Below are 18,041 nucleotides of genomic sequence, written 5' to 3' on the forward strand. Positions count from 1 at the left end.
TGTTGTTTTACTGATTTTCTTATTTTATCATCAGCAGTTTTTCTATATGAAATGTGAGGTTTATGTTCATCAACATGTACCGTGTACTTGTTTTTAGCCAGCTGTGTGAGCAGCCAGCAGACTACGTGAAACATGAAATCAGAGTACGTGCAAAAGTAAGTGAACCACAGCTGCAATAGTAAAGTCAAGTAGGTAAGTCAGATGAAACACATGTGGGTGCTCAGGTATTTAATGAAGCAGAACAATCAATGAGACGTCCTTAGGAAAGGTTTTGAGCAGCCCTGATTAAAAGAGAGAGAGGAAACCAACCAAACCACTGTCGTGCCAAGGCGTAAAGCACACACATCAACAAGGCTGAGAGGAAAGGAGACATCCGAGGACATCAGGAAGACGGTGGTGTCTGAGGAAAGCTACAAGACCATCTCCAAAACATTCCAGCTCCTTCCATCCACTGTAAGACAAATCATTTACAAATGGAGGGCGCTCAGCATGAGTGCAGCTCTGCCCAGAAGTGGACGGCCATCAAAACTTTCACCAAGAAGCATCAGAAAAATAATAGTGCTGTATTCTCCTGGTCGACTGGTCAATTATTTGGTCGCTATGCTCTCGTCCGACCAAATTCTCATTGGTCGAATAATCGCTGTGTTACTTTCATAAGGAGAAAAGTGCTACATCAACAGCTTTCCAGGATTAATCCATTATTTCCTGCGGTGGGGGGGACAGGCTAAGATACCTGTGAAAATGTGGGTGTTTTCAAAACACCCCCGTTGTTGTCAGAAAGTTGAACTTGCCCACCCTCACGCTCAGCGTCACAGTGACGCAGACCTCCTGTCTGTCTTTTACACACTTGCGCATTTTTTGACCGGAAATACGTAGATGACATGTAAAGCAACTTCCGCTTTCTATGGAGAATGGCGGAAGCAAGAAACAAAAGTTTCTGCAGTGTACCGGGCTGTTCTTGCTCTGCCCAAAAACAGCCGTATCTTTCTTTTCATTCTGTCCCGGTTGACAGCGATGTTAGAAACAAATGGAGTCAGGCGATCCGGTGGGAGGAAGGGCCGAATTTCGTCATTAAGAAGGGGAGCACGTATGTCTGTAGCAGACACTTCATGTCTGAGGATTACATCTTGGGCTGCAGTGTTAGTCGCTTAATACCCGGGGCTGTTCCCAGTCTTTTCCCTTGGAACAACTTTACTCATCCGAAAAGAGAGTCTGTTTACGAGAGATCCAACAAGCGGCTGTCTGTGCTGTCTTTGACGGCCCAGAACAACGAAATAGCGACGAAGGTGGCGAAACTCGACCACGACTATGCAACGCCGCCCCCACCAGGTGAAAGATTCTACCTCGAGTATGCCAGAATGTGTTATGTTGTGCTGTGTGATGTTGTGTGGTGTTGTGTTAAACTTGATTACAGACTCAGGTCCATATACAAGACACATAGTACAAAACCAGACAACACAATACCTGTGATAAAAGATGATGAGAGCTAAAAGTTCATATTTAATAACAATCATCATAACAAATTATTAGATGACATTACAGCTACTGAATACTTAGGTATTATCTCACTGTAGGAATGAAGGGCTGAATTAGTTTCTGTCTTTCTTTTCAATCACTTTAGGTGTTCGTGATGAGGCAGTGGGTTATATCCAGGACTTGGAAGCCAAGCTGAAGGAGGTAGCCTTACCATCCCCTGCCCTCTTCAGCCGATATTGTGCGTCCGACGACCAGATACGATTTTACGCAAAATTTCCATCTGAACGTGTGTTTAAGATCTTCTGGGAGTCCATTGCACCATCTGCTTCCTGATTGGCCTACTGGAGCAAGGCAAAGAGGATAGGTCAATCAGACATCACACCCAGCCCCTCTCGTAGAATGCCATTAATCGATGAGTTTCTAATGTACTCTATGCGAGCAGCGGTTGGGATGAAAGAGCAGCTCATTGCTGACATGTTTGAGGTCAGTGTAGCCACCGTGAGTCGAGTCACCATCACCTGGGCCAACTGTCTCTTCCTGATGCTGGGGTCACTTTCTCTCTGGGTGCGCATGGACAAGGTGAAGTCTGTCATGCCAGCAAAATTTAAGATGCACTGTCCCAATGTCTGTGTGATACTGGACTGCACTGAAATTGCTGTGGCGACTGCCTCTTCACTAACATTGCAATCAGAAATGTTCTTCCACTACAAAATCAGGACGACCGTGAAGGGACTGATCGGAGTCGCTCCCAATGGTTTGGTAACGTTTATCTCGCTCCTGTACACTGGAAGCATCTCTGACAAGGAGATGACAAAGATCAGTGGAATCCTTCCCTTACTTGAGCCAGGTAACGAAGTGATGGCTGACAAAGGCTTTCTCATTGAAGATCTACTTTCTAATGTTGGAGCAAAACTCATCATTCCACCCTTCAAGCGTTCAGCTCAATTTACAAGAGAGGAAACCGAGAAAACACAAGCCATCGCCCGTCTCAGGATAGTAGTTGAGAGGGTAATAGGCAGAGTTAAGTCCAACCACATCTGGGACTCATCTGCACCGCTCACTCTGATGGGCACTGTCAACCAGATCTGGCACAACTGTTGTGTTACAGTTAATTTTCAAGGACCTTTGTCCTATGAAGAATAAGTTGCTGAGAGGATCAACAGCCCCAGCAACCAACAAAAATTATACATTTGAATGTAATTATGAGCATTTTTTCAAAGATGTACATGTTGTATATTTTTATATATAAATGTTGTGGTTCAGTGTAACAGAAATGAGCAATAATCCAACAGAAAGTAACACTTCATGTAATATAAATGTATTTACCTGTAATTATTTAATCAGAATGTGTGAAAATAAACCTTCAGATGAGATGATTTGTCAGTAAATTAATTGGTGAATAGGTTGCTGAGAGGATCAACAGCAAATGATAAATTTGAATGTGAACATATTGACTAAGTAGTTTTGAGCATTTTTTTTCAAAGATGTACATGTTGTGTATTTTTATATATAAATGTTGTGGTTCAGTGTAACAGAAATGAAATCTAACACAAAGTAACCTGTAATTATTTCATCAGAATGTGTGAAATTTTACCTTCTGATAAGATGCTTTGTCAGTAAATTAATTGGTGCCCAGATCAGTACTGTTATGCATGTCAGTTATGTTACCTCATAATAAATTATAATGGTCAACTTACTTTGAATCCTTTACTTTCCTCGACATGAACCAACAACAACTGATTAAACAACTGATTTATTGAATCAATTCACCACACTTCACAGTCAGTAGGTAAGTGGGAGCATCATCATTTTGGGCCTTGTGTGCCATGAGCAAGGTGTTATGCTGTAGACAGGTAGATGAACATGAACTGATTCGATAAACATCAACGTTTTGATTTTATACTGTGCAAAGATGAAAATCAACTAATTAATTAGTTAATATGTAAAATATAAAATGAGTAAAAACAAAAGATTAATTAAAATTATTCACAGTAAATGACATCAGACATCTATTGAGAGTCCTAAACAGTTCAGTGTGATTCCAAGTAAACATTCATGTATGTGTTGTAGTAGAGAAGGTCTAATTTGTCCTTCATTTTGATTATGAATGAATCATCTCGCCAAATTCTTTCAAGACACAAACTTATCTGTGTGTCTGTGACAAAGTCACACCACTCCAGGCCGGTTACTGCTAACTGTCCCTGAACCTGCCAGTAGTAACGGTGTGAACGCCTCAGGCTGACAGAGCCATTTTCCCTCTTAAGGTGAGCAACCTGCAAAGCATCGTGTTTAGTGGTGCTCTTCACTTCAACAAGTACAAATGGTGGTGACTCTGAAGGATCATACACCCTACCATCTGGACTTGCCCCGAGATGTGGTGCTTCTGGGTGAATGACAAATCCAGCAGGGAGCACATTAACTCACATTACTTCAGCATAACTTGCCAGGACCTCTGACTCCATTAGGAGACCCTGGTTCATTGCAGCAGTTTGCTTTTTGGAGCCTCTCATCTTTTGGACAGCGAGGGCCTTTGCTGCAGACTCTGGGTCCACACTTCCCTCCCGGGAAGAGCAGGCCTCTCGAAAGCGACTGGCAGTTAACCGTGGTCGACGTAACTGTGCCCATGCAGGACATTTTGACTGCTGCCTGGTTCCCTTCTCAATTTCACTGGTCATTTGTGGTGACACTTGGAGTGACTGGAGGTGCATGAGCTGATGCAACGTTGGAACAAAGTGCAAGTTGGAAAAAGTATGCTGCATAAAAGGAAGACCCGGGAATTTAGGAGCCAAGTGGTGCAGGATAAGGTCACTGGACTTTTCAGGTGGGCAGTGATATGACAGCGGGGATCCTTGTGGGACAGGCCCAAATTTAGATGGAGTCAGCTCTATCTCAGACATGCCATCTAATGGCTCCAGATGCCATCATGTCAGGGTCAGGAAATGGTCCTAAAGAAGAAAAAAAGGGAGAGTTAGGCAAGTGCTCCTGTTGGCAAGTACTCAAATTTGCAGCCTGTCTAATCAACTGCTGCTTTAAACTTATATGTACTCTAATAACAACTCTCTTTCTGCTCCTGTTTAATGGCTTTGTAATAGAAGCTATTTTCTAACCATAATAATTGTTCTATGAAAGTTTTGTGGCACTGAAATGCTGCCATATAACATTTCACTAGGGGGTTGACAAATAGTAAGTCATAACCATTGAAATCAGCATCATAGTTTCAAAGCAACATTAAAATGACTATAAATTATCACCTGAATATGCCTGGTACAATGTGGAGCTAAGACCACTCTTGCCCACCGTCACTGGCTTTTGCACCACCACGTCATTCACAGGTTCAGGATGGATTCCCTTAAAATTTAGAATAAAATGTGATCACTTTTGCAGGATGTGCTATGACTGTGTGTGTGTGGATCAGTACTTAAACACCTGTCCTTAAATAATGTGAAAACACAGTAAATACACAACATGATCGTGAAAATAACGCTCTAAATGAAAATATTCTACTCTTGATTTCACTTATCTTACACCCACCTGTGTTCTCGGTCTATGCCAGCGCTGTAAATCACTTGTGCAGGCCAGGGGTGGTGGAACAGTCGGCAAACTGAGCTGCGAATAGTGTGCAGTCTGGTAAAGGAGGGCTACTACGTGGTTGCAGAAGCCTTTGCCAGCTACGCAGCTGCAGGAATAAGCCATCAAACTTCCACTGTCAGTGGGCAGTGATATCTACACACAACAAAAGATAATAATTATATATAATATCATAACATTGCATCAGTGTCACCAGTAACATGAAGTAAAAGCCTATAGAGAGAGATGAAATAGAAGTATGGAAAGAGATGAAAGAAAAAGAGCTAAGTCAAGGCTGTGACTTTTGCTGGAAAATATATTTTGTCCCTCTCTAATCAAATAACATAAAACGCAGCACTCTGGGGGCCAGCAAGGCCACACAAACAAACAAGAGTGTGTGTGAACTTTTCCACACTTCTAGCTGTGTAAGAACTCCGTAGAAAGAGCTGCAACTGCAGCAAGTGCACAGAAGTACTGCAACGGCAGCAAGAACAGTAGGAAGCAATAAGAACCTGGAGCTTATGCCAACTGGCAACTGGCACTCTCTATGGTCAAACCTCTAGTTTGTGAGGCTCCTCGTTCTTCTTCATGGATTTGAAGCATCCAGCCCTCATAAAAACCTGCCCATCTAGTACATTTGATACTATGATCACACACAAACACACACGTAAGGGAAAAATGTTAGCTACATTAGCATTCGGCTAATATTATTGTCGCTACGTAGAAGACGTTCACTTTGACAACCATCAACACAACAATCTGATGCCATATTGCTTCACTCAAAACAGAGTATGATGCTTTAGTATGGTCGGCTATATCCTCTTATACTTTACATAAACTATGTCTTACAGTAGACGCGCTAATGATTTGTCATTGTAGCTGTAACAGTTCAACCGATATCTCTCTACTTAATACCTTGATAACTGTGGACAAATTCCTCGTGGAAAAATTTGTAACCCTTGTTCAACTTGTTGCCTTTTGTGCTTGAATGTGCCTCCACACTTTTAATGACATCTGAAAAAGAAAACTTAGGTAGAACTTCTATGTTTGTCGAGTAGACTCTGCCGGTGTTGTGTCCCTACTGGTTTCCAATTTAACTGGTTTCCTTACCGAACAGCTGCAGATGTGCTTCACCTCCGTCAGCAGATTCGTCACAAATTCACAAACATACACAACATATTAGTGGCGATCTTAAAGTCGCAGCCCACATCTACCACAGTGAATATGCTTCTGTCAGTGAGCACTACGTACCAGCGACATTAAAAATGGTACCCTCGGCTTGCCTTCAAAGTACCCACACATATAATGTTTCTTGTTCTTTTTCCACGAGTCTACAAACATATTCTGTGCCACATTACAGTCTGCACAACACTGCACACTGACAAAGCCTGTCATGTTTAAAAAGTGACGATCTAAGTCGCTCACTGCGTACCTGTAGAGACAGAGATAACAGCATGACGTCACCTCTCTCGGACCATGGCGACATTTCTTTTAGTGTGCGTCCATAATTGTGAGTTTGTTCTTAGAGCTCATATGTCTCCATCAGAGCTAGCTGCCAGGTTGTCATACAGTGTAATACTATTATTATTGTGTCATGGTAGTTAACGCATATACAATTCCGTTTGCTTTTTTAAAATTTCGGCCGACTTTTTTTTTTTTTACTCGGTCACGGAAGTCATTTAAAATGCAGCGAAGCATAATACTTAAATTAAAACATAGGCTGCTGATGTAACACTCAAATTAGATTTTAAAAAGTGCAAGTACACAAAAAACTACTCAATTACAGTGACGTGAGTAAATGTAAGTCCTTGCTTCACCTCTGTAATGATCCAGTGGCTATAAGTGCTTGGTTTTTATTTACATATTATTAAGCGTATTTTGAGAGTATTTTCGAGTTAGATCGTCACTTTTTAAACATGACAGGCTTTGTCAGTGTGCAGTGTTGTGCAGACTGTAATGTGGCACTGAATATGTTTGTAGACTCGTGGAAAAAGAACAAGAAACATTGATAAATAGTATGTGTGGGTACTTCTAAGGCAAGCCGAGGGTAACCAGTTGTCTCAGGTCAGCCCAAATCAAAATGTTACCTGGATGCTGACGTAATTTACTAATACCTGAGGAAAGCTGTGCGCTCTGTGAGTCTCAGTGGCTCACACAGGTAGACATGCGGTTTGTGTTATATTGTCTTTTGTTGACGTGAAATCGAGTCCAGCTTGACGCAAATTTGTGTATATCATATTTCTTTCCTTTCTTTTTTTAATGTCGCTGGTACGTAGTGCTCACTGACAGAAGCATATTCGCTGTGGTAGATGTGGGCTGCGACTTTAAGATCGCCACTAATATGTTGTGTATGTTTGTGAATTTGTGACAAATCTGCTGACAGAGGCGAAGCACATCTGCAGCTGTTTGGTAAGGAAACCAGTTAAATTGGAAACCAGTAGGGACACAACACTGGTATTCATCTTTGTTTACTAGTGACCGGAAGTCACGTTACCCGCCGTCTACGTATTTCCGGTTAGTGTGTAAAAAGTCCATTTCCCTCAGTGGAAATAAAGCTTGTATTTACTGTATTTCACAGATAAGAAACAATAAATTGTGAAGACAATAAAGCCTCCACTAAAATAGCATTTTAAGTCGTGTGTGATTTATCCTGGTTTCATAAGAGCAGAGGAAATCTCCGCTAGCTGCTAGGCTAATGTATACAATGTAAAATGCCGTAGGCTGGCGCTAATGACGTTAGCATGTTGTATTTGCTTGGAAAACGTGTTTAATATCAGACAGTTGTTTTGTCAGTGAACCTTGTGAGCTGTAATGGAGCCAAATTATGTGCCGTTACCTTTGTTACATGTTGCTGTTGTCCCTGGTTTTATATGAGAAGAGAAAAAGATCGCTAGCCGCTAGGCTAATTTATACAATGTAAAATGCCATAGACTTGTGCTAATAACGTTAGCATGTTGTATTTGTGGGGGAAATGTGTCCAGATAAAGACAAGTGTTTGTCTGTGAATGCTGCGAGTTATAGTGAAGCTGATTTGTGTTTGAAACTGTCTCTATGAAGCCATGTTTAATGTGTGTTTAATGTGTGTTTAATGTGTGTTTTGAATCAACTATATAAATAAAGTTTGATTTGAACTAAACTTTACAGCTCTTAACACTGTCCTCCACCGCCGACTAGTGTTTTGGAGGTGTAACTGCAGAGTGACACAGACACACCACCACACAAGTCAAAATAACGTGCAGATTTTTTCCCCACGACTAATCGATTAGATGAAGATTATGTGCGACTTTAGTCGACCCACACATCAGCTGCAGAGAGTTGCAGACCTCTCTGGCAGCATCTGGGATAAATGTACCTGCATCTACAATCAGGTGAAAAATGAATAGACATGTCTATTCATGGGAGAGATGATGCTAGAAGGACGCCTCTGCTCTCAAGAAAGAATAAGGTTGTTTTTTTTAGAAAGCAATAACCATGTTCAGAGGGTTCACAAACTTTCCAGCAGCACTGTGTGTTGACCTGAATGAGATCATCACTTGTTTCTGAATGTAAAACCTTCAGCTGTCAGATACATGTCATCCAGAAGGGCTTTTAAACACTTAATTCAGCTCAAGGAGGAGGAGAATTTTCTCCATACACAAAGCAACACTTCATCCTTCAGTTTGTCTCAAACATTCAACATCAGCACATCTGGAGATACGTGGTTTTCACTGGACAGGAAGCAACTAAAGCTGTCAGTCAAATGTGGTGCAGTAAAGAGTACAGTAGCTCCCTGTGAGACGGAGGAGAAGTTTGAAGCTGCAGAAAATGGAAACACTCAGGTGCCACGTGCGTGTGGTGTCTCTGCAACACCTCAACATGATGCAAATAAGAAGCAAAGCAAAGCAGGAAACAGCTTGACAAACCCTCTGCTGACAACAAGGGAAAAGATGCTGAATTTGTTTAGCTTCAGCCTGACAAGCTCTTTTCTTGGAGAGCAAACATGTTTTTCCTCAAACTGTTTGGATGAAAGCGGATTTCACTAAACTTTTTGGCCCATATTGAAACAAACTTCCTGAACAGAGGAGCAGCAGGTGATCCAAAAAAACCTGAGGAGATATACAGGGAGAGTGGGGTTGTTTATTATTAAAAAGATCATCTGCTGTTCTCAAAGACTTCCTCCTCTCCTCCATCTTTCTTTAGCCTGTTTGCTTTTTCAGTCTCAACTTCCTGTTTGCATATTTAAGACACAATTAACATCCTCTCACATGTGGCATTGTGTTTTAGTACAGACTCATTAAAGGAATACTCCCACGATTTGGGAGTTATGCTCGTTCTCTATCATTTTGATATTGAGACAACATGATCTACATCTTTTTTTGTGTCTGTTCGTCCAGTGGCTGGATCTCAGCGGTTAGCATTGCGGCTTAGCTTAGCAAAACACACTATAGTTCCGTGTATCAAACTTGCTGAATTTAAATGTTGAATTCTTTTAAGCTCTTTCAGGCCTCACACAGAGAGAACCTCCTCAGAACAAACTCTCCTCATAGTTTTCAGCTCAAACTTTGAGACTTGTGGTGCCTGAGCTTTCTGCACTGCTCAGTCAGTCCTGCTCGCTCACGGCTTCCTCTGGTCAGATATTTCAAGCCAAGGACGGAGATGTTAGTCAGTCGATGCGTCTGTCCACCACTTTGTTCATACATAAAATACTGCAACAACTGACCTATGGCTAAGCCCCGCCCTCAAACGCGATGAGCCAATCACAGTGCGTATAGCCATTCCCATACACTGGGACATTCTCTGCCTGGACGTCCATTGAAATGCATTACAGAAAGTCAGTTTGTTCGGTTTTATGAGCTTTTTCTGAGATTTGAAGTTTAAAAATGGTCAAACGGTGTGCATGGGGTACATGCAACTCTGACACAAGGTATCCTGAGAGGCTGGGCGACCACGTGTATTTTTACACTTTAAACCACATCTCAACCGAGAAAAGTGTCTCCTTTGGATAAAGTTGTGTGGTAACGTTAGACCACAACATCAACTCAACGTGAATAAGATTAACAATGATGTCTACATCTGTTCTAAGGTAAGTCAACATTGTGTTTGAGGCAACATATTGTCACTTTGCTGGAAAGAAATAAAGTTATCTTTAACATCTCTAGCTAACGTTAGCTAAAGTTAGCCTAACGTTAGCTCCTAGCTGCGTTGTTCATCATGTCACCTTGTTTGCTGGGAGTTCATTAGCCTATTGTGTTCTAGTTTTGTACTTTGGTGATCGTACATCATTGTTAGCTGTTGTCCAAAGGGCTCTAGTTAAGCTAACGTTAACTTCTGGAGCTTAGCTTCATTAACTTATCTGTAATGGCAGAGATAACAAAGGTTGGCAAACGTTATGCTGAATGATTCAGTGTAAATACTGTAGCACCAAACTAACGGAGAGACACTCTTGGTAAAGATGGTAAAAAGGCCGTTATCCTTTTCTCATATTCTGAGCCAAAAACCTTAACTTCAGTGGCACTTTAACTTGTTGTCTTTGATGGTGACGGCAACCAGATGCGGTTCACAAGCGTACACTGTGACCTGTAAATTTTGGCTTGTAATTTAAGCTTTTCATCGACCTTCTCAACAATAAAATGATGAATATATCCCTCCAATGCGTAGTTTAGGCCCTTTTGGTTACTTCTCAATGACATCTGATCGTTATGTCTCCAAAAATCATCAGTTGCCTCCTGTGAAATGCCGTGTACTGTGACACCTGCCATAGCGCCGCTCACTGAATGTTGATAGTTTGTCCAGTGAGTGGAGGGGGCGTGGCTTAGCCATAGGTCAATTATTGGATGGACTGTGATGACATGTGGTTCATACTTCGTGGCCAGCCAAGTTGCCAAGAAAATGTTGGCATTGTACATTTCTGTAAATCACAGATCTGTTACATTTGAATGTTTCATACGTGACATATCAACGTTTTTAAATACGTACTTCAGATTACACACATGTGAGCTGACTTGGTCATTTGGAGGCGACAGACATGAGACATCTGCCAAGCTGCAGACCACAGTTCAAAACAAACACCGGCAGGTTTTTAGTGACCCGTTGCTGCCTTACCGGCGGCATTTGTGCCAAAAAACATGTCTTTTTTTTTAGCAACCTACAGTTGTGTTTCGAGTTGTTTGTGCCACCAAACATGGATGTTTTTTGGCGACCTGTGGATGCATTTCCACCTGTGTTTGTGTTTTTATAACAACCCGTGGCTCATTTACAGCTACGTTTGTGCCACAAAATATGGGTGGCTTTGTGACTTTGTGCTGCTGCACATACATGAACTAAAGTAGCGTATCTGTATTTAGACCGACCACTGCACCTGGTCTTTGAATAAAGCCTCATATTTTGCACAGAAAAAATTAAACAAATTAAAACTGTCTTATTTCTGATTCACTTTTAATGTCTAAATTACAGATGAACATTATCCTGGGCTCACGTAGAGAAGGAGCAGGGATACAGTACGGGGGATACTGGGAAATAAAAGATACCTGAAAGCTTCTTTATCATCATGAGTGTAAAAATGTCTTTTTCAGGGCTCTCTGCGTCTCTCCCTTCAGGTGCTGCTGTGCTGTGATGATTTGTTCAGTCAGCAGTGAGTCAGATTTATCTTGTCAATCTGCAGGTTGAAGCAGCTCTGCAGTGCACACGGTGGCAGATTACTGGAGCAATGAGGTTTAATGTGCAGCATCCATTTAGACTTCCAAGTGACGGCTCGAATTTGACAGTTTGGATAAGGTTGGACTTAAAATGGCGTCACAGGAATGTATCAGTGTTTCCAGCAGAGCAGATCGTTATCTGCCAACAACCAGAGGCGTTATGTTTTTGGGTTGTATCTTTAGTCTTAATTTGAATCCCCATGAGCTGCTTCAAAATCACCTTCGGATTCACGACACCTTCATGACACGTGCACACCTGATGATTTACTGCCATTTCTTTATATAAGGTAACACGTTTACCCAGAGGTGTGTCATAGAGAAAGTCACAGACACATGAGCCTGGTCTCACTCCAAAGTCGTCAAAATCAGGCACTTGGGCAGTGACGGGGGAAACCCAGTGGGACAAGGATGAAAGTTAAGGCGGCTAAAGTCCAAGTGGGGCAGGCAGGTGGGGCGGTGGATGGGTCCAACAAACACGACTTTCACCTGAGAGAGCGGCGTGTGCATCCTGTAAGATTCTACAGTTCTGTTCATGAATCTCAGGAGGTCTGTCAGGATGTTTTCTGCACCTGGAGGTGAAGGTGTCATCCAGGGCAGGTAGCTGTTGGTGAGTGATGTTCTGTGCAGGTTTTCTGATTCTCTAGAATCGAGACGTTTTATCTAATGTACCACACAGGGCGCCATATGTGAGGACACTCTCAGCAGAAGCGACAGGTGACAGGTTCACCTTCCTGAGCGTCCAGGAAGTACAGCTGCTTTTGTGCCGTCTTGACCAGCACCTCTGTGTTTGTCGTCCATTTGAGGTCCTCTGAAATGTGTGTGCCGAGGAATTTAAACCTGCTCACCTTCTCCACCCTTGGCCTGTTGATGTGCAGTGGTGAGTGGACGTCCTGCTTCTTCCTGAAATCAGTTATGAGTTCTTTTGTTTTGTTAATATTGAGAGTGAGGTTTCTGCGCACCACTCTGTCAGCCTCATGACCTCTGTCGGCAGACACGTCGCCTTGGGTGATCACCCCACCGTGTGTGTGTTGTCTGAAAAGTTAACTAAGGTGGTGGTGTTGGTGTTATGGGACAAGACAGAATAAAAACAGGAGCAGCAACTGTTCATGTTGCACAATTTATTTTGATGTCAATAAAGCTCAGAATGTCTCATCTATGTTGGGTCTTCTGGACGACTGAGGGTGTTGAGGGTCTCGCAGGCTGTGAAACCTCCCGGTTTAGATCCTTTGGGTAAACTAGACTCATTTTAAACCCGTCTGATGGCTCATGTAGTGATTTCCTGCTGAGCCTTCAGACATAAAGCCGTCAGCTCATCTTCAGATCTCAGTGGCGATTAGTGACTAACATGTTATAGAAGCAGGAGGACAGACATCCAAAACTATAAACGAAAAAGATCCAGTTTTTTAAAAGTGATGAAAATAGATGTTATTTTAAATGAAGCCTGGAGCTCTGCGTGTCCTGTAAACCACCGTGTTCTGTCTTCACCTGAACTTATTCTTCATTTGTAACATTTACATTTCATCTTCTTAAGCTCTCAGCATTGTTAGATTTTCCTTTTTGTCAGCGGAGGATCTTTTGTCTGACAGTTCCCCCTTCATTACAGCATCGCCTCTTGATTTGCATGACTTTAATCCTCCCCCATTTTGGGATGTAATTCAATCTGTCAAGCACAAGCTTTTTTGTACAAAGTGCAGTCAGAGCCACAGTTGTGAATTCCTTCCAGCTTGTCGTCTTCTGCAATCCAATTTGATGTCCTAATGATCACCCCCATTTCCATACTGAATACTGGAGGGGAGCGCTGCACCCCTGCCATGAGCCCAATTTACAGGTGCAGCCATGCTGTGATGAATTTCCATGTTGTGAGTCAGATGTAGTAAAGAAACTGACTCTCGCTGGGTTTCAAAACTCATTTTGTTCTTTAAGGCTGTGGCTCTGAACCACAAGTGCAGAATTACTGTCCTCTGTTGTTCTGTTTGATTGCATTTGGAGGAAGGGTGGAAACACAGCTTTTGGCACTTACTTGTAAATGAGTTTGAACTTTGAGTTAAGTTTGGGAGATTTGCTTTCTTGCTGAGAGTTAGATGTTCAGATTGATACTGCTCTCGTGTCGTTACGCTGAAAGTGAAGTTCCAGCCAGCAGACAATTATTTTAGCTTAGCATAAAGACTGTAAACAGCAGGATTAGCAGCAGCTCTAAAGCTCGCTAATTAGCATGTTATATCGTGTTGGTTTAAATCCAATCAGAAACAGAAATACAAAAGAGACAATTTGTGGTTTTACTGCAAAGTCACTGTGCAGAGAGAAAAAGTTCCACATAAAATGAGCAAACTGTAGTTTTAACCCTTGTGCTGGTGCAGAGTGAACAAATGAGATACAGCGTGTTGAGAGGTGATCTCTACAGGTGCTGTTACTATGTTACTATGTTTGATCTTTAGACAGAGCCAGGCTGTCTGTTTGGAGCCAGTGGTTTCCAACCTGCCAGTCTGTAAACCCTGGATAACGCTGAGCGACTTTTTTTGTTTAATCAAATGTTTTTAGAAGTTTTGCTCTCTGCAGAATCTTCACAAAGCAACGACAGTAAAATGTAATGTTTCCACTCCCAACACATTAAATACGGCAGCTTGGTCACTTATGCTTCAAGCTATGATGCTTTAGGTTCCCATTAGTGTCAGTTTTGGACAAACAGGGACAGCGTGTCAATTTTCGCTCATTACGTGCTGCAGTGTTCTTTCAAAATAAACTTCCATGTCCGCAGAAAACTGAGGTTTCAACTACGTCTTTGGGCCTCAGCAACTATGGAGTTAGATTTGTGTCTTTATTACATGCGAGAAAATAAATGATATGAGAGAAAAAAAAATGTTTGAGAGAAAAAGTTTTCACACTGATAGCAAAAAATAATAATATTTGAGACTAAAAAAAGTTTTGAGAGAAAGTATTTTGTCATAGAATATAAAAAAAATAATTTGAGGTTTAAAAAAGGATTTCCAAAGATAAAAACTCACCCAGCTGTCAATTCGATTGAGACTGGCCAATGGGAATGTGGCCCCGCCCACAACATTATTTTCGCAGCGAAAGCAAAATCCTGACACGAGATCAAAGACTTAGGTTTTGAGAGAGAGAAGAAAAATGTTTTGAGAGAAACATTTTTTTGAGAGAGAGAAAATGTTTTCACACTGATCGCAAAAAAAAGATAATTGAGAGTAAAAAAAAGTTTTTTGAGAGTTTTTCTTCTCGGAAATCATTTTTTAAATCTCAAATTATTTTTTTATATTCTTACAAAATACTTTCTCTCAAAACTTTTTTTAGTCTCAAATATTATTATTTTTTGCTATCAGTGTGAAAACTTTTTCTCACTAATTTTTTTTCAATCAAATCATTTATTTTCTCGCATGTAATAAAGACACAAATCTAACTCCATAAGCAACAAAACAACTGGTTAGGTTTAGAAAGGAGATCATTGTTTGGGTTAATTAAGTACATGTGTTTTGTAACTTCACTTAATTTACTTAAAAAATATGTCATGTGATGTATGTAAGGGATTATGTCTGACAGGGTGTCCATTATCAGGAGTTAAAGGCCATCGGGGAGTCATGAACTGTCCGATGTGCTTACCTAGTCAAGAAATTTACAACATTAACTTTGGTTTTTATCAGGGACATGAACAGCAGTCTCCCAGTTGAAAGTCCAATGTTTCCTTGACCCATCCGACAAACCCTGTCTTCCCAGCCCAGTCACCAGGAGATTATGTTGGCATTGCACTTTACTGCAAACCAAGGTTCAGCACCAACAAACACCAAAACCGGTTGTGTTTTAGCTCGTCATTGTTGTTTCCAGCAGCTTTTTAAGCTCAAATTGTGGATGTTTTGTAGCAACACGTCTGTGTTGATCCAGTGGCTTTTTAGGCTCCAAACATAATGAGTTGTTTTGTAGCGGCCTATCACTGTTTTCCATCAGTTTTTTAGGCTCCTAATGTCGGTGTTTGTAGCAACGTGTCACCATTTATCCATTTACTTTTTAGGCTCCAAACAGAAGTGTTTCATAGCAACCTGTTGCTATTTTTCCATCGGCTCTTTAGGCTCCAGGTTTGGGACCTAAACCTAACCACAGTTGACCACAGTGTTGTTTAAACATGCAGTACAAATGTAACATATCTGCGGTTTGCAGAAATATACAATGCTAATATTTTTTTATTTTTTTGGGCAACCTAATCTGTGATTGGGTAATAAAAATGAACCACGGCGCCAGAGCTACTTCTTGTGTCTGTGTGTTGCACCTGGTGATTTCTACCAGCTTCACATAGCACTTCTAGTCCAGAGAAAAACTTCTTCGCACTATTTATGAGCTTTCTGGACTCTTAAACAAACCAGCTTTCCCTTCTGTTGCAGGCAAAACCTTTGAACACAGAGGATCTGCTCTAAATGTCAGTAAAGGACCAGATGAACTGGACATTTTGAGCGGTGCAGCATATCTTTATCCTTTAAAACTGATGCCAGAACAGATTAGTTTTTGGCATTTTTCGCCTTTAATGAACAGATTGAACAGAAAAGAAGTGGAGAGAGAGAGAGTGTGTGTCAGGACATCCTGAATCAATATTAGAATTATAATCTTGTCTTTTAGCTGCGTCACAGTCATTCGTCCAATCTGCTGCACACCCACTCTGACTTCTGTTCTGCTGCTGTTGTTTATCAGTAAGCCTGATAGAGAAACTGCGGCTTTATAACGGTTTCTATTTTGATTTTAAAGTCTGCACATTCTTTTGTTCAGGAGTTGAATGAGTTGTTGTGTTTCCTGATCTCCTTTCAGCAGCAGCAGCTGAGAGGAGCTGAAAGGACAGACTGTCTTTCAGCAGGAATACCACCAAAACTATCGCTCTGTTGAGTGGACAGAAAGAGTTTTCATCAGGAGGAGTGATGGGAGTGACGGGCTTTACGCTCGTGTCCCTGTTGGATTATTCTCTCCTCGCTAAATCTGAAAACAGGAGTCTTTAATTAGATCTGTTGAGGTGGGGAACAGCTGACAGGGTGGCTAAAAGATGACTGAAGATCGTGTTGATGTCTTTAGAAAACGTGTCCGAGTGGATCATCCTTCTGTTAAAATGACGTCTTATAAACAACTTCTGTTCTGATGTCTTTGGTTTCTACGAGAGCTGAAGATGTGGACACACACACACACTCTGTAGTGTATAATGTGAGTGTGTAAAGTGTGTAAAGTGCTTACAGTGCATTGTTGTTGGAGCTCGTTAGTCCTGAGATCACTGATGAACAGCAGGAACAACACGCACATTTATGAGGACCATCGTTGACATGATGCGTTCCCCTCTTCCTACCACTGACCTGGATCCAGCTGTAAGGTAAACTCAACTCACTGACAACCAGTTTTTAAGGAGCCAGTATGCTCACAGAAGCCCCTCCCACCCCATCGTCCCAGTGTGGGGACTGGATTCATTTCTGTAACTTTCCGAAACAATCTGACATTCACACACACTTAATGCTGGGTTTGGTCAGCTGTTTGTTTCCAGACTTTGAGCCAATAGTAAACTGAACTAATCTGTTTACAACTAATGAACGTGAACAGCGTTATGTTGTGGAGTAAAGAGACTCAAAACAGGATCGGACATTTGAGGGTTTAATTGCGAGAAAGCCGAATAATTGGTCGTGACAATACATAACTCCCAGAGCGATAGATAAGAACAGAGTGGCGACACTCCCATAGGACTCCGTTGTAAAACATGGCGGACAGAACTTCTGGGTTATGGAGCCCTCTATAGTTCCAAACATTCCTCCCGTGGAGTCGGACCCTGTTTATTTCAATGGCAGCATGACGAGAAACTCCTGAGGTAAGGTGATGAAATATCGACCAAGTTTAAGTCATTAGATGTGTTTATTATATCAGAGGTCCTTTATTATGTAGATATCTTTTTTTTTTTGTATGTTCACAATGTAATTATGTTTTTTTTGAGTCAGGAATTATGATCGTTTTTCAGCCATTGCCTGCTAGTTCGTTAGCTCGACGTCGCCAGCTCTGGAGGTTTAGCACCTGACATTTGTGGTGTTCCTGTTTGATTAATGAATCACAGACAAATCACATATAGTTGGGATGATTACTAACGGGTTTTATTTAGATTTTATCATCCGAACCTGACGGTGTTAGCTAAGGGTAACGTTAATAGGATGTGTTAGCACATACTTCTGCCTGAGCCTTTATCAAATACCTAACGTTACGTACGGTGTATTGGTTTAATGTTTATATATGAGTGTTATTATCTCATAATTTAATTCCTGTTTATATGTATGCCGTGGGATGACAGACTAAAATAGGACCACT

At 41.5% G+C, this 18,041-nt stretch overlaps 1 protein-coding gene across 8 annotated transcripts in view; it reads left to right on the forward strand.

Moving 5' to 3' along the window:
• LOC117270487 (uncharacterized) overlaps window positions 1-18,041 on the forward strand; it is a 149,449-nt gene that overhangs the window by 124,847 nt on the left and 6,561 nt on the right. For 3 of the 8 annotated variants that reach the window (XR_013492376.1, XR_013492378.1, XM_078172672.1), the window contains one exon: window positions 1,622-3,174. The exons of 1 other annotated variant lie outside the window; for it this stretch is intronic. Coding sequence is in view for 2 of the 7 variants with exons in the window: in XM_078172674.1 (XP_078028800.1) it covers window positions 1,622-1,809 (188 nt within the window). In the remaining 5 variants the exon portion in view is untranslated. Of the gene's footprint in view, window positions 1-1,621; window positions 3,175-18,041 lie in introns of those variants that run through there. 4 more of the 8 variants (XR_013492379.1, XM_078172674.1, XM_078172671.1 and 1 more) reach the window with 4 other exon arrangements.

This window comes from Epinephelus lanceolatus, chromosome 11 (genome assembly GCF_041903045.1).
Source record: "Epinephelus lanceolatus isolate andai-2023 chromosome 11, ASM4190304v1, whole genome shotgun sequence".
NCBI classification, from domain to species: domain Eukaryota; kingdom Metazoa; phylum Chordata; class Actinopteri; order Perciformes; family Serranidae; genus Epinephelus; species Epinephelus lanceolatus.